The 17,578-nt window shown below is 44.3% G+C and overlaps 1 protein-coding gene across 1 annotated transcript in view; it reads left to right on the top strand.

Annotated features, from left to right (window-relative positions):
• LOC126546297 (kelch-like protein 20) overlaps positions 1-13,227 on the top strand; it is a 170,597-nt gene extending 157,370 nt beyond the window's left edge. The window contains exons 5-10 of the mRNA XM_050194474.3: positions 6,005-6,138; positions 6,971-7,087; positions 10,200-10,309; positions 10,419-10,677; positions 11,014-11,192; positions 12,821-13,227. Coding sequence (XP_050050431.1) covers positions 6,005-6,138; positions 6,971-7,087; positions 10,200-10,309; positions 10,419-10,677; positions 11,014-11,192; positions 12,821-13,004 — 983 coding nt within the window. The 3' untranslated portion in view covers positions 13,005-13,227. The remainder of the gene's footprint in view (positions 1-6,004; positions 6,139-6,970; positions 7,088-10,199; positions 10,310-10,418; positions 10,678-11,013; positions 11,193-12,820) is intronic.
• The last annotated feature ends 4,351 nt before the right edge of the window (positions 13,228-17,578 follow it).

Below are 17,578 nucleotides of genomic sequence, written 5' to 3'. Positions count from 1 at the left end.
CATTCAAAATTCAAAGAAACCATGACCGCGGCCTTAAGATGAACGAAAGCGCATGTGCAACCTCAAAAAAACAAAAAACAAAAACAGTCATTTATCTGTTAACGCAATTGACGGCTTACCAACCGAATCACCTGCAGCAATCGCTGCTGCTTCAATGACAAGTCTAGTGCATTCATTAGAATGCCTAGCTAAGATAGTGGTTTCTTCAAAAAGCGGGATAGAGCCGCATTGTGCGCAATGTACACCTAGAAACCCTTCCCGCCCTTTGCGCACTTTATGGCTATGTTCTTGCAACCTAAAATTGAGACATCTACCTGTCTGCCCTATATAAGACCGACCGCATTTCAAGGGTATCTTGTACACGATACCTTTCGAACAAACTGTATACTTTTCTCTATGATTAATACTGCAAGTCCTACGTTCTGACACAAATCTGGGCAAGTGTTCTTTTTTTTTTTTTTTGAGCAGAGAAAACAACATCGACTCCTGCTCTTTGTCCTATTTATTTAAGCTTGTGAGAGATCCCATGAACGTACGGGATAACAGCTGTTTTGTTTCTTCGATCATGTGCCTGAGGCTAAATGCTGTGAAGATCGGTGCTTGACTTACTACGCAAGGTCTCCGAGACTGAGACAAGAAGGTTGCTAGAGTGCCCTGCCGCCCTCAACCGAGCAATCTGCGAGCTGAAACTAGGTTCTATCAAATGATAACAGGATTTTGTTAGTGCATTATGCAAGCAAGCATGAACGATACCTATCTTAACCAGTTTTGAATGGGCAGATGCGTAGGATAATAGAGGCTTATTAGCTCGTGGCTCATGCATCCAGCATACATCTACATCATCATCACCACCACCACCATCATCATCATCATCAGCCTGGTTACGCCCACTGCAGGGCAAAGGCCTCTCCCATACTTCTCCAACTACCCCGGTCATGTACTCACTGTGGCCATGTTGTCCCTGCAAACTTCTTAATCTCATCCGCCCACCTAACTTTCTGCCGCCCCCTGCTACGCTTCCCTTCCCTTGGAATCCAGTCCGTAACCCTTAATGACCATCGGTTATCGTCCCTCCTCATTACATGTCCTGCCCACGCCCATTTCTTTTTCTTGATTTCAACTAAGATGTCATTAACTCGCGTTTATTTCCTCACCCAATCTGCTCTTTTCTTCTCCCTTAATGTTACACCTATCATTCTTCTTTCCATAGCTCGTTGCGTCGTCCTCAATTTAAGTAGAACCCTTTTCGTAAGCCTCCAGGTTTCTGCCCCGTACGTGAGTACTGGTAAGACACAGCTGTTATACACTTTTCTCTTGAGGGATAATGGCAACCTGCTGTTCATGATCGGAGAATGCCTGCCAAACGCACCCCAGCCCATTCTTATTCTTCTGATTATTTCAGTCTCATGATCCGGATCCGCGGTCACTACCTGTCCTAAGTAGATGTATTCCCTTACCACTTCCAGTGCCTCGCTACCTATCGTAAACTGCTGTTATCTTCCGAGACTGTTAAACATTACTTTAGTTTTTTTGCAGATTAATATTTAGACCCACCCTTCTGCTTTGCCTCTCCAGGTCAGTGAGCATGCATTGCAGTTCGTCCCCTGAGTTACTAAGCAAGGCAATATCATCAGCGAATCGCAAGTTACTAAGGTATTCTCCGTTAACTCCTATCCCCAATTCTTCCCAATCCAGGTCTCTGAATACCCCCTGTAAACACGCTGTTAATAGCATTGGAGAGATCGTATCTCCCTGCCTTACGCCTTTCTTTATTGGGATTTTGTTTCTTTCTTTATGGAGGACTACGGTAGCTGTGGAGCCGCTATAGATATCTTTCAGTATTTTTACATGCGGCTAGTCTACACCCTGGTTCCGTAATACCTCCTTGACTGCTGAGGTTTTGACTGAATCAAACACTTTCTCGTAATCAATGAAAGCTATATATAAGGGTTGGTTATATTCCGCACATTTCTTTATCACCTGATTGATAGTGTGAATATGGTCTATTGTTGAGTAGCCTTTACGGAATCCTGCCTGGTCCTTTGGTTGACAGAAGTCTAAGGCGTTCCTGATTCTATTTGCGATTACCTTAGTAAATACTTTGTAGGTACCGGACAGTAAGCTGATCGGTCTATAATTTTTCAAGCCTTGGGCGTCCCCTTTCTTATGCAGCATACATACATGTTGTCCAGCATACATGTTGCCGGGTAAACGATAAATTGAAATCTAAAAACCTGAGTGACCCATTCTCCTGAAGCTCATGTGTGAGTGTGAGCGGAGATAAGCATTCTTCAAACAGATCCAACGTCTGACGAACAGAGGCCGCCAAACAGCTGTCCTCACAATTAAACAGAATTAAAAAATATTGGTCTTGGTGTGTCAGTATATATGCGTGCTACTCAAAATAAAAATCAGTTGGAAGTCAGCGCTTGTCTTCTTCGTTCTTTTGGTCCCTGTCTATGTACGCGCTGTAAGTGATGTTTGAAACAAAGTAATACCAACTAGCCCGTACCTAAACCCTGCTTCTATACAAACGCAACTGTGACGCTGTTGTAGATTGCACGTGGCCGCTCACGACGATGCCGCGATAGTGCTGATGATAATTTACGCCTAATCTCGTAAATTTTCCAATCATATTTTTTTTCTCTTTAGAAAGAAATCGAATCACGAATTTGCAAAGCTTCTCGTTTGAAAGAATTCTTTATCATTGGACACATCGCTCATGAGATGTTCGCTCGTTGGCCGGCGCCTCTTCTTTCGAATCGCTCTGGCGTACCAACTGCTGTGTGTGTAGTGGACAGAGTTCACTCGGGGGCTGGGCCCGGAGCTCGAAATTGATGAAGTCATTGTGAAGGTAGCGCACAGGCATGCATAGTGCGTACGTCAATTTCTGGCAGCATAATTTGCGTAGAAAGCAAAATTATCTTTTTCGTGGCGACTCTTTTCTGAAAACCTGTACAGTTAGATCAACGTTAGCACTTGAGACACGTGCCTAAGGACTTTTTAAATTTTTTTTGCTTCCTTTTGTGCAAACCTTCTTATCTTATGCTTCTGAATAAATTTATTAGTCACGCTACGATGAGTGCTCCTAATGTATCTTATTTTTGTTGATGAAAGTAGCCAGAGAAAAACGTATTATACGCTATCCGAAAAAAAAGGTTCTCCTTAATTACTGACTCAAAGTGAGCGTTCATGTTTATACTCTCATAAATTTTGAGTAATATGAAACCCGAAATTGAAGGGCGTTCTAAGTGTGCTGCAAAGGTGCAGGGTTGAAACTAAACCTTATCCTTCTTATTAATTCGCATCCTTTGATAGGTTGGCGAGCGATGTAGGTAACCCAAACCCGAAGCATTTAATTTCATTCGTTCCATAGTACACGTTCCTCAAAGCCACACTTTGCTTATATGAATTGAAAAAAAAAAACAGGAAGGCAGGCCTGTTTAGGACCGGCTATGCCAAAGTCCCAAACACTACTCAGTAAAAAATGAAAATAGTGAGGAGAAAACAAGATGAATAAAACAGATAACAAAATAAAGTTACTAAATTATACTCTGGTGATTAACGTGCCAAAACAACGATCTGATTACGAAGCACGCCGTATTGGAGCACTGCGGATTAACTTTCACCTCGTTGTGCCTTTTTAAGAAGCCCCTGAATGCACGATACACGAGCGTTTCTGCATTCATCCCCCGTGGAAATGCGGCCGACGCGGCCGGAAGCGAGCCCGCGACCTTGATCTCAGCTGTGCAACGTTGTAGTCACTGAGCTAATGCGGCCGGCCCGGTTCAACCAAAATAAGTGTACTCACTAATGCACTATGTTGTTGTTGTTGTAGCCTGTGACACGTGTGGCTCCTACCCACGATGGGGGATTGGCCAAGAAATGGGTGGATTATTCCAAATTAATATGGAGCACAAATTTCCTAACATCTATGGGAATCGCATTGAATAGTGTAGAATTACCTGTTAAAATAAAATCAGGAAGGTCATATTGAATGAGTAATAATTAATTTAAAAGTAAAAAAAAAAAAGAATTTAGCAGGGCATTCGTTTAGAATGCCCTGCATCAATCTCAAAGTGGACGTCCCGAACGAAAGAATTGCGGGTTCTGTCAAGTCCAGGCCAATTCTTCGAAAAGGTATTTCCAGCAATCTTTTTCTTAACGCAGTAAAGCGGCGACAAGATAGAAGAAAGTGCTGTATCGTCTCCTCCTCATTACAAAAAGAACAGAGGGGGAAGGGCACCGAACCCGACCTGTGTAAATAGAAATTTACGGAGGGAATGCGGCAGCGTAATTTGGTGAGGCAGACCTCAGGCATCTTTGTGCAACAGGATTCGCTATGCCAGGGAAGTGCCAGGTGCTTATACTCTGGTGAAGCAGTCAAATGTGAGTTTGATAAGGCTAATCTAATTGATCGCATCCGAAATCTTGCCGCCGTGATCTGTGCTGTCACTGGTAGAATAGGAAGAACAGGGCCGGATAGTGATGCACGTAATACCTCCATGCCAGTGAATCGGCAGTTTCATTAACAAAAACCTTTATGACCAGGCACCCAAATCAAATGAACACATTGCACATGGGCAGGAACTAGTAAGTGGAAGAGTTTTCATTAGTAGAACTAGTAGAACTACTAGTACTAGTAGTAGTAGCAGTTCATTAGAACTAGTAAGTGGAAGAGTACTCATTAGTAGCGGTAAGGCAAGAGCATACAGAAATGGAGTCAGTAAGAATAGCAGCCGTTGTAATCATTTGTTCTAATTTACGTAAAGCTAAGCTAAGCTGCTAGCAACTCGGCCAGAAAAACAGGCACAAAATCAGGCAATCTTAAAGAAAAAGACCAGTCCAGTGCAGGACAAAATATTCCAGTGCCAGCATTTTCCTCGCACTGTGAGGCATCTGTTGCAATGATAATGTTCGTTTCTAGGGTGCTTAGGTGGTCTTGCAACATGGCGTTTAAGATTCCGTAAGGGAGTAGTTTCGCGTGGTTTGGGAAAATGTCATCGAACCTGATCTCTGGGTAATTTGAATGCGTATTATTAGGAAGCACATCGAGAATTTGCACATCTAGTGGTTAAAGTAATGCTTGCGCAAATATAATCTGTGGTCTATGAAACCTGGGCCAATGAACAGGAAAAAATAATTCTGGATTGGAGATGAAAATAATTTGCGGATGGTTTAATGGTGATTCATATAGCCTTAAGAAAGTCTGAATGGTCAGAAGGTGAAATCGGCATAAAATGGGTGGGATTCTTGCTTCCAGGTATAATACGGCATTTGCAACGTATTTTGGGAGGCCTAAGCACAGGCGTAGCGCCTCTCGCTCTAACAAAACTAGCGGCCGAAGCTTGTATGATTGAACAACCTGAGAATAAAACACATCCAAATTCTAACACCGGACGAACGTACATTTTATATACCATTAAGAGGTATTTTCTTCGCATACCTGTTCTTCGATTGCTCAACTTGCGCAAAATGTCCATTGTACGAGCTCCTTTTGTCGCAATATATTCAATATGCGGCCGCCAGTTAAGATTTCCGTTGTAAATAACTCCAAGGTACTCGAGTGACTCTACTTGTGGGATATCTTCGAGATGATATTTAAGCGATATGTATACTGGGTCTTTAACGGGAAAAACAAGGACAGCACACTTATTAGCATTCAGGTTTAAGTGAAAGCTATCCAGCCAGCCTTCCAGTTCCCTTAGTTACTTATTAGATACTTAGATAGTTATTCGTTGTCGTCGTCGTCGTCGTTGTTGTTGTTGTTGTTGTTGGCAAACGCCATGTTGAACAAAAAAGAGACGTTCTTTAATGATACTTTTGGCAATATTTATATTTCTTTATGACAAAGTTCAGTGAGCGCGTGGTTGTGATGTCCGGTTGCGTGGTTGGTGGACGCTTGGTTATGGCGAGGAAAAGAAAATTCAAGAACTTCAAGAACATTCGTGAGTGTTGCATGAGTTCCAAGTATTTCACGTGTTTTAAACGTTTCGCTTTTCAGGTACAAAAGGGGGAAAGTCATTCGTGGACAGGTGTACAGCGTTCGTGGGCGAAAACGCCATAGAGTGCGTCAAGACGAGCGCATTTTTTAACCTCCCCAAGGATGCCCTCATCCACCTTGTGTCTTCGGACTACGTGAGTTTCTTTTCGGTGGTGATAACTTGACGCCTGTCCGCCTGACTTGAGCCGGCCATTGACTCCGCACGGCGTGTATTGCGGCGCCAAGCAACTTCGCCAGCTTTCGTGGCGCGTTCTGTCAACCTCGGAAGGGATATATGAACTCCGCTTCACGGGTGGTCACTCCAAAGCCGCACAAATTTGAACTCGTATATTGGAGTCTCTCCCTCTCGAAAAAAAATGTATTGTTGTCGTACAGCTGCGACAACGTCTAATCGCACGAAACCCGCAACCATAAAATATCGACGAAAAATCACGAATAATTTTTTTTTTTTTTGACAACGGCCACGTTTGCGAAAAATCTGAATCGGGAAATTTGCAATTAAAAGGACTGTGGTTGCTTGCCTTCTCGATGCGCTTTTCTTTTTTTCGTTATCTTTTTATAGACCACCCACAAGTGATATGCTGTATTGCAAAAGAGAGAAACCGCCGCGTTTTCGTGCGCGCATGTCTAACCAGTAGGCATACGTGTAGATGTAAAGCTGAAACAAGTTTATACAAGGAAAAATTATTTTAGTGAGCAAACCGTAGGAAGGAAGGAAGAAGGCGACAGGACTGAGCGCACTGTCGCTCAGTGCTTATACAGGCTGCTTATACTCTTCCACAACAATTTACGTTGGCGCAATCGACTCAGTTAGACTTCGAAGACATAATGTGAGAAAATGTGGTGGCCGTGCGCGGCGCGTCTTGTTTTCTTCACGCATAAATTTACGCCATAGATCCTTGCCCAGGATGCTTTGGTCATGGGTTTTTTTCGTTCCTGTGTTTCCTTTGATTTTCCTTGGTCAAGTTGGCAATGGAAGAAGAGGACGTCTGGCGAGCAGTGCTGTCATGGGCAAAGCACCATGCTGGAGTCACTCAGCCGACGGCACACTGGACGGAAGAGGAAAGGGCCAGGATTTGCCAGGTATCGTAGCTCCGGCTTTCGACATAACCAATAGCAGGTCAATCATGTTTTAGCCATTCATTTCTGTCGCCAGATATACAAAATATTAACGACATGCTTCGTCATCATTGATATTCTCTCCTTTATTTCGCAAAAAGCTTTCCCGGAACTGCAGTATGTTAATCAATCAAGAAGATCCAATAAAGGCTGCAGGAACTCCCGTAAACGTCAACAACGTTTCTATGAGAAATTGCAGGGGACACCGTTATATCTCTTCAAGACAACTTCTTGCAGCAAGTTTAGTTCTCAAACTTGTCTAATCCACTTTGACAGTCAGTGTACGACTCTTGGGTGGGTCGCTTCTAAGACGCGGGCAGAAGGAGAAGTTAAAAAAAAAAAACGAGCTGGAGGAAAACTTTTCTTTGGCTCTCTAGCAGGGTGGTTCGCTGCGAGAACACTGTAAAATAAAAGGCAAAAAAAAGGAACTGACAAAGAAAATGCAACAGTGTGATCTGCATTGGTGAGGCTTTTACCAAATAATATATACGGGAACGTTTTTCACTCGCATGGGACGTTGTAACACCCGCTATAAGCAAAAGCATGTCATGCGATCTCTCACGTAGTGTACTGTTGCATCATGGGCGACAAATTAAGCATATTTCATTCCTATGCCGCACGAGAAAATTTGTTGCTTGAATACCCTGGAACAACCCCGAAAGACCAGGTGGTTTTTATAGTTACGCTGTACAGGCTGTATTACATTTGGTGGCAATACATCATCTGCTTCCATTCATTTCTGAGGCCTGAAAAGCGACGGCAGCCAATGAATGCGAACGCGGACGCTGTTTCAAAAGCGCTTATACGTACATAATTGCTTCAAGTGACGCTAAAAAGGAATATAAGGTTAATATTTACTATTCACTAACGCCTCAGCAATTGGGAAACTCTTACCGTGGGAGCAGCAGGGTAAGCTCCTAAAGTCAGAAAAATCGAAAGGAGGACGGCAACGCCGCCCTGAAGTTCCTGCGCCAGATCACCGTGACATCACGAATATTGTTAGTGACAAATTAGGTCCTCTTAATTGTGTATCGCTAAAGGACAACGTTGCATTCTAAAGGAACCAAAAGGGCCAGCGCGGCGAGTTTCAAAAACTTTCCCAGCGGCAAAAAGGCTCAAATACGCGAGCCTACTCGAAAATCTTCGCCACCATACTAACGCAGCGGCGCTGAGAATTAGAAAGTAAATTGAAAATTGTAGAGATTGGCCTTCATTTTCCACAGTAAAATACTGACTTTAAAATACTATTTTGCAAGATAGTATCTAAAATAGTATTTTGCAAGAATACTTTACCAACCTAAATTGATTAGCATTGCTCTTTACCACCCCTTAAAGGGACACTAAAGGCAAATAGTAAGTCGACGTGGACTGTTTAAATACTATTGCAGAAACCTCGCAACGTTTGTTTCGCGCCAAGAAAAGATTGTTTACGAGAAAATTGCATCTGAAGGGTCCGAATGCTTTTCGAAATTCAAATCTCCCGCCACCCAACCGGGGAAGTGGTGACGTTGCATACGCCATCACCACCCTTTGCTGCCGTCGGTGAGTAAAATGGCGCCCGTCAGACGGTGGTACCGAGCCAAAACAGAGCGATGGATTCGCCGCTGCAGCTGCTTTTTGGTCAAGTGGCGTAGACCGCTCGGGCATCCCGCGACATCGCATGGAAGTTGAATTCTCTGCTACTTGCAGTTTGCAGCCGGCAAATCCAGCACAGCACTACGCGATAACGGAACTACGGAACTACTTAAACGCTAAAGCGTGGGCGGCGCGGAGTCCAGCGAAAACGAAAACTGTCTACCGCCCGCGTCGTTGTCAAGGGCAATTTCAATTAGTTCTTTTTTTCTAAGAATGAAATAGAACTGGACAAGTAGCATTTTATTTAAGCTTATAATACAATACAAGGATGTTTTTTGCAACGAGTGGTTGAGTACTAGTATGGTTTGGTATGGAAAAACTTTCTTCTGCTCCTTCTGAACGCGCGTCAGCCCGTAGCGGGCCGCTCCCACGTCGGTACAGAAAGGCCGAGCCTTTCTGCGGCGTTGCGGGCCCCGTGGACAGCCCATAGCTGTGCTTCACGATCGGGGCTGCTTAGGGCAGCCTCTCATTTGGACGACGCGACGCCGTTGCCGTCGCGCAACGCCGGGCACCGCCAGAGCATGTGTTCTAAGTTAGCTAGTGACAGAATTTAACTGAGGAGTGTTTTCGTCATCGGGCAAGTACTTGAATGTCCAGGGGGGGGTCTCTAATCATGTCCTGCATTTACCTCAATTTCTCGATTATTAAGGCTCTATTAGCGATAATATTGACGCCTTAGAAGTTCTCGAACGCTAATCTATCGCCTTTTTGACTTACCTTTACTGTCCCTTTAAGTACGCGTCTGTAAAGCTGGCTTCTTTATTGAAAGGGTCCTTGTGAGGAGAAGCCCACTTCTGTAATTCCCTCCAGTTCTCGATTTTCCTAATCAGCTCATTTTCAATGGACACCGCCGACCTCGGTTGATTCTACCGTCGGCTCACTTTCATAATGTTTATTCGTCCTCCTACGCCTCTCATACATACATACATACATACATACATACATACATACATACATACATACATACATACATACATACATACATACATACATACATACATACATACATACATACATACATACATACATACATACATACATACATACATACATACATACATACATACATACATACATACATACATACATACATACATACATACATACATACATAAACGTGTGTGCGTGTTTCTTGGCGCTTGCGTACGTGATTGAACACAACCTCCTCCCACCCTACTTCGTCGCAGTTATTTAGCTTACCTTACCTCCTCGTCATATCAGCTGAAAAATACCGGTTACTGACTGAGCATTGCATTGAGCAAGCGCGAGCCATTACAGGAGTATAAAAGTTATGTCTCTCATTATCAAACCATTTTGTAATCGTGTAGACAGAGCTGTTCTATCGTGTTATGCTGGTCTTTCTTCGGATGTTCATGTGCTAAAGCTACTAGATATAGCGCGCATTCCAAAGTGCTCGTTTTCTTTCTTTCTTTTTTTCCAGCAACTTCTGGGAGTCATCAATCACGTGCGATTGCTGCTCATCGACAGTCAAGTGTTTGCCGAAGAGGTTGAACCGACGGGTGCTGTTCCAATGGAATTGACGTTGGAAAGGTAGGAAGTCGGCCATTAAGCAAAATAAAAAGGCTACTTTGCCCGTTTTTTGCTTATCCGCTGTGCCGCATGGTAAAGGAGATTTTTCCTCAAGAGACGTCTTGCGCAGGTACCGGTACGCGGCGCTGCCGAGCAAATTCACGCACCTGGAGGAGCGGCATCTTCAGCCGCGCACCTCGCTGCGACTCTTCCAGGGCTCGCAACTGCTCACTGGGCCCAAGCTGCGACTGCAACAAGTGCTGAACGCTTGGTACGGTGCACCGAAGCAGCTCTGGCGGCTGCTTTACCGGGCCTCCAACCATGGCTACTCGGCCGAGTCATTTCACCACCTGTGCGACGGGCACAGCCCCACCTTTGTCATCGCCCTGGTAAGCATGCGTTCAGGCTAACTTTCGTAGACGCTCCAGTTGTACGGTAACTGAAGATAGCTGTCCCAATTCGCTACAGGTTTAGAGAACTTGCCGTGTTGGAGAAGACACAGCACACAATCTAACATCAGTGGCGCTCGTGCGCTAAGTGTGTGACCTTAAACTTTTGGCGAAGACTACATACCAGTAATGATTGAGGGCACGCTGTACCGTAAGAATTCTTAAATCCACAGTTATCCGCGGCGGCAATGGTGAGAGCCGAGTGGCGAGTGTGGACGGGCCTGCACACGACGTCTTCTGTGCCTCTTGTTCTGAGCGTGCGGCGGTGACATGCAGGGTTCTCAGGGACAGCTATGCGGCGGCTTCAGCGACGTACCCTGGGGCAAGACGGGAGGCCGCGGCCGGTACATTGCCTCGGAGAAAGCCTTCCTCTTCACGCTCATCAACAACGCGGACCTACCGCCCACAAAGTTCGACATCGTCAAGAAGATGTTCGCCATCTCCCACCACCCCGAGTAAGTACCCGCGCACGCCTTGATAGAGAGATAGAGAGAGTTTCATTTTGAATGCAGGGCTGGCAAATCGTCCTGAAGAATCAGATTCTGGACAGCTAATTGACATAGGGGGATGAGAAGGAAGCTGAGAAAGTCAAAAGAGTGACGTCCAATAACGGTAATGAAGACTAAAAAAAATGCAGATTCCACGCACTTGTGAACACTTATGTTACGCGAAGAATTTTGCAAGTAGTTGGCTATCCAGCATCGCCTGTGGTTCTGCAAGGCGTTACCAAATGGAATAATATGTTTGTGTAAGGCGAACAATTGTGTGTGTGTGACGCGAGCGTTTCTATATATGCGTGTGTGTGACAGCAGCAAGGTGACGGCGGTAATATGGCGTCGTTGGCATGATCAGTGATTTATTGTGCTCCGGCGAAGAACATATCAGTAATGGGAAAAAATATACCACATCGTTTTATCCCTCGGGCAAAGTTTCGAGAGGTACAACCGTATGGGGGAAACTGGCGCGCTCTCGCTTTCATAAGCAACTTGTTGCTATGCGACTTGGCGCGTGCGAAGGACCGTGGTGAGGTTGACAGTTGTTCTGGACTTTCATTCCTGCGTCTGTGGCGCACCCTGCTCGTGCTCGCGCTTATATAAAGAAATAGTATATGTGACGTGACGCGCGCGCCATTCGTTTACAAGCACTAGTTGGCGCTGGCACAAAAGAAATGCTCATGCCGTAATGAAACAAACAGCACGTCACCATATAAACGAAGAGTGTTATGTTCGTTAAAGGATCTATAGGTGTAATACTGTAGCACCCTATGTTGTTTTAAATCTATATGAACGTGGTGAGGCTGGCCAAGTAAACTGCCTTGCATCTATCGCGACTACAAATTCGTAGGCTGTCTAAAGACAACACATCTTTTTGAATGACTGAAAATTGTCGACCAGTATCTGACTCCTCCGTGCGTTCGCTCAAGAAATGGTTCCACTTTGCAATAACCGCTGGTCTCCACAGCAGAATAATTCGGAACAGTTACCACTGCTATCGATCTTTCTCCCTGTAGACTCCAGTAAGCGTTGCTATCCCTTATTCGAACGGAAAGAAATATTCGACATTCTCTAATAGCGGATTCTCGAATCGACTACGAATCGTATAGACGTTGCTATTCGGTTCGTGTTCTAAATTTCCAATATTCGCACACCAGTACTTTTGTTTGTTACGTTTGTTTTGTTTCTTACGTTTGTTACGTTCAGTTTGCTTTTTTTCTAAATATTCGATGACGTGACATATCGATGAAAGAAATCTCTTACGTTAACATTGTCAAGCAACAAAGATAAATCGCATTATAATGCACCAAATCGCATTTCTGGTTTCGAGGCGGCGGGCTTGTTACGACAATCAAGCCAATAAAGTCAGTTCCTCTGCCGGCCGTGCTTCTTGTCTGTTTATTACGTACGGAAAAGCAGCCATGCAAAGCAGAGACGCAAGAAGAACGACAAGGACAACACAAGCGACGGCGTTTGTGTTGTCCTTCTCGTTCTTAGTGCGTCCGTGTTTTTACACGCCGCCTTTTGCGTACCACGAATTCCTGCAAACTTCCTCAGCTCTCTGTCTCTCTCTTATCTGTTCATCGCAGATACGGGCCGATTTTCGGGGCTGGCGCAGACCTGAGCATCTCTAATCACTGCAACTCCAACATGGAGAGCTACTCGAACCTACCGCACTCTTACGACGGAGAGGGCGCTTCGTGCACTCTGCTCATGGGCGACTACAACTTTACAGTGCTGGACTACGAGGTCTTCACGACCGTTGGAAAGTGATATACGCTGCGATCGATAGTTCCTTAGGCCTTTTCTGTTTTTTTTTCTCTCTCTCTCTTGTACATTGTGCTGAACTGAACCTGTATATGCTCATTTTACACAAGTTGCGACAACCCTTTTTTTTTCGTTTTTTTTTCTTCTTTTTTTGCATGCGACGCGCCCTTTCTTAAGGCTCATTTACAAGCCTTACCGAGACTGGATGAATAAACATGCACGGTTTTGACGTCTTGCTGTTCAAAGTGCTTTCTCAATTATTCTTTTTTTCTTTTTGGTGGGGGGGGGGGGAGGGGGTTGTATTCGTGCCTTTGTACTCTTGTACTTTGTGCCTTATTCATAGAAAGAGTATTCCTAACCAACTATCGGAGATGATATTTAACGGCGTTTGACTGAACAGCACTCGGCCTCTTCCGGACGTAAATTGTTTTGCAAGTCTCTCTACCGGGACAGCAATCGGAAGCCCGAAACTGGGTTCGTTCTGCACGTTCATCCTTTTCGCTGCGCCGTCATTGCCAACCTCAAGATGTCGTCAGGTCACCTCCTCATTCTCAGCTTCATAGCCGCCATGTGGCGACGAAAAAAAGGAAAGGAGAAAAACATTCAGAGCCATTCCACTCTGTGAAGGTGGATGACCAGCGGATCTGTGTATAACTATAAATAAAATGAAATAAACAACAAAACAATATTGCACAAGTATGCACTGTTTATGCATGTTTATTTGTATTAACGTTTATCTCGTGGCCACAGTAATTATTGCTATATAGTCGCTATGATAGACGGCCATGGGCTCTGTGATGACACTGGAGATCTTCTTAGCGAACGTTAGGTCCATGCACAACCGATGGCGCGTCGTGGAGACGTTGGTCTTGGTGCGACATTGAAGGCCAAACCTTCCCAAGAGAAACGCCATGAACCACTTTCCGTCGGGACGAGACACGTCGACGTTAATGTCACCTACATTGACGGCGGAATTGGGGTCCACCGGGAGGATCCACTCAAATGTGTCGTTCTTAAATTCTTCAAGGTCCCTCTTTGACGTTCCGGGATGAACGCATGCGGTGGCGACAGCGATTCCGTCCCCAGTCTGTACAGTGACCGCACTACCTTAAACCACCGGAAACTGCCTTCGTCGGCAATTCAGTCCGGTCTTTCTATCCAAGATGATTGTAAGGGACGAAACTAGACAGGCACTATATCAGCCATGATCTTGATCGCCTGTCTCCGAGCAGCATACGCGAGGGGCTTGGCTTTGATCTTAGCCAGACGGTCAGTATGTGGCACATCAAATTTCACCGAAATGTGTACTGCATCGCGCGCGTCGCCTTCCCTGTACTCGATCTCTCGAAGTACACTGACGGCACCGTTCACGAGTCCATCCTTCACATCGATGTCTCAGATCGCCGCACATTATGATTTCCGGACCGCCGAAGGGCTTGTCTTCTGGCTCGCCGAAGGGCTCGTCTTCTTCTCAATGGAAACATATGAACTTCTTGCTTCCTGTTAACTTATTGATCTGTATCATCCATATTTATTTAATAGTTAATATAAATTATTTTTCTTTTTCCGTTTATTGAATAGTGGCTATGCCAATTTTGACGAAGGTGCTATATTACGAAAATAATGCGATTTAGTGTTAATAATGAGGAAAATGCGCTTAACATGAGAGTCTTCCAGTCGCAATAACGTACTCATGTACAATCTGATACACTTTCTTTCGAGCTCGGCCAAGGGTACTTGCTCCAAAAGATAAAATGTTAATCACCGAGAGAGGAAGGCCCATACGCAATAGGGGCTGCTCTAAGTAGGTCTTTCTCTCGTAATTATATTTTCGGCAAAAGAGGAGGAATTGGTCCAGCGATTCTATATCCCCCCCATGATGCACAAAGGTTCTATGGTGTGAACCCACACTTACTCAATCACAGATTTAGTTGTGGTATTCTACATCGTGATTATGAAAATAATGCGATTTAGTGTTAATAATGAGCAAAATGTGCTTAACATGAGAGTTTCCCAGACGCAATGACGTACTCATGTACAATCTGACATACTTTCTTTCGAGCTCGGCCAAGGAAGGCCCATACGCAATAGGTGCTGCTCTAAGTAGGTCTTTCTCTCGGAATTATATTTTCGGTAAAAGAGGAGGAAACTTCGCGTTGCCAAGAGGGACAAGACCGATCATTCAATGGGAATGCTAATGTTCGTAATCCGGTGCAGCAAGGAGGGGCTCATTTTTTCTACCTAGGACTTGTTGCCGCCTTCTTAATCTTGTTGCCGCTAGCAGAGTAAGGTTGGGTATAAAGAAACTCACTGGCCCAGCAAGCGCTGCCTTTGCCGAGTTGTCTGCAAGCTCATTAGGTGCTAATCCACAATGTCCAAGTGTCCACAAAAACCGAATTCCTTTAACATGATGTGGAATAAAAAGCGTAGCGATCGGTGCAATAGTGAATTATTGTGCTTTCTAGCGACATAAGAACTGACAGGCAGTCTGCAACAATATTATGTGTGACACATTTTTCGGAATTTTGTATACGGCCAAGCATATGGCCATGAATTCGGCCAGACCCGCCGTGGTTGATCAGTGGCTATGGTGTTAGGCTGCTGAGCACGAGGTCGCGGGATCGAATCCCGGTAACGGCGGCCGCATTTCGATGGGGGCGAAATGCGAAAACACCCGTGTATTTAGATTTAGGTGCACGTTAAAGAACCCCAGGTGGTCAAAATTTCCGGAGTCCTCCACTACGGCGTGCCTCATAATCAGAAAGTGGTTTTGGCACGTAAAGCCCCATAATTTAATTTTTTTTAAATGAATTCGGCCACATAAATTGGAGTGTAATCGGGAAGACGGATAGCAAAGCTCCCTAATAGTGTTTGAGAGCACATGCCTATCGCTGATTTCTCATCTTTTTGTGAGGCGTCCGTGGACACTACATTGTAAAAGGAAAAATATTCCAGATACTCATCCAAGAGTCCGACTAGTGTCTGTTTGGCTATGAATTTAGCATTCTATGGAAAGACTTTATCAAACTTTCAAGTAATATATGTCTTTATTGGAGTGACACATTGAATTGATCATAGGTTAACGTCTATATTTGCTAAAACACTCTGCGCAAACACGACTTGGGGGAGCTTGTATCTTGGCCACATAAAATAAAAAAATAGTGCCGATTGTGAGACAAGCACCGGGTAACTTCTCCCGTGAACATGTTCGTATTCTCTAAGAAAAGTTTTGGCTGTTAGCAGCTGAAATCTCGACGCTAAATCTGGCATGTTTGCTTCTAAATACAGCACAGAGTTTGCAACATACTTAAGAACGCCAAAACACTGACGTAGGGCCCGTCTCTTTATCATAAATAAAGTTTGCAACTTATCATTTGGAGAGCCAGACATCAGCACACAACCAAATTCAAGAACCGGTCTTACATAAGCGCGATAAAGGTAGATTACCCCTACGCATACCAAACTTCCTGGTGCATTTTCTCGGCAACTGGACAAGAGCGATTTCACCTTTTCTCACAGGTTTTTTTTTTTTATATGAGGACGCCAATCTAGGTCAGGATCGTAAATGATTCCCAGGTACCTTATAGTGTCTACCTGCGGAATCATTTGATTCTCATTCAGAAGAGATAAGGAAACCGATTGATGCGTAAGGAATACAAGAAGGACACTTTTGTTAATGTTAAGGACCTTGCGCAAATTATCCAGGCAGACCACAAGATTTAAATACGCTTGCACTTTTGGTAAAGCATGTGAATATCTTTAGCGCAAGCAAAGAATGCAATGTCATCCGCATACACAAACAGCGTGACATACTGTATAATTGGAATATCATATAATTGTATATTAAACAATAGTAGGAAAAGCACTGAACCCTGAGGCACACCTCTGGTCTGGGAGAACCACTCAGAAGGATGCTTTCTGTCTGTGCAGAAAAATGTCCTTGTGTGCAAGAAATGCTTTATCCAAACGATGATATACGATGGAGGGTTTAAGGCAGCAAGTTTATTCAGTAGAATTCTATACTCTACGCTATCATAAGCTTTTGCAACATATAGTTTTACGAGGGCCGAAACTTCCAAGATTCTTTTAGCTAACCGTATCTCGCTTTCTAAATCGAGATGCGCGGGCTAAATAGAACCACTGTGAAATTCAATCTGAACGGTGCTTAATGCATTAATTTTAGAAAATTGTTCTAATAGACGATTATAAACAACTCTTTCAATTAATTTTACCATATTAGAAGTTACAGCGATTGGCCGAATGTTGTCCAAATCAAGCCGTTTTCCGGAGTTCTTTAGAAGCAAGATGATTCTAGCTATATTCCACTCGTCGGGTAGCCATGTTTTCTCAAGGGAAAGGTTCACAATATTTAGCAACTCTCCCGTAAGGTTATGTGCCAAGAATTTGAGCATGCTGACAGATATACCATCATAACTCGGAGCTGCCGATCTCATAGAAGCTACGACAGATAGAAGTTCCGGCGAGTTGACTTCTTCAAAGTCATTGCACTGTGACGGCATTCTGAACACTACTGAGCACTGTGCCTGGAATCGCAATGCAAGGCCATGTGCTCTGCAATC

This window comes from Dermacentor andersoni, chromosome 1, assembly GCF_023375885.2.
Source record: "Dermacentor andersoni chromosome 1, qqDerAnde1_hic_scaffold, whole genome shotgun sequence".
NCBI lineage: Eukaryota > Metazoa > Arthropoda > Arachnida > Ixodida > Ixodidae > Dermacentor > Dermacentor andersoni.
Note: the sequence above shows the minus strand (reverse complement) of the source record. Positions and strands in the feature narration are given on the sequence as shown.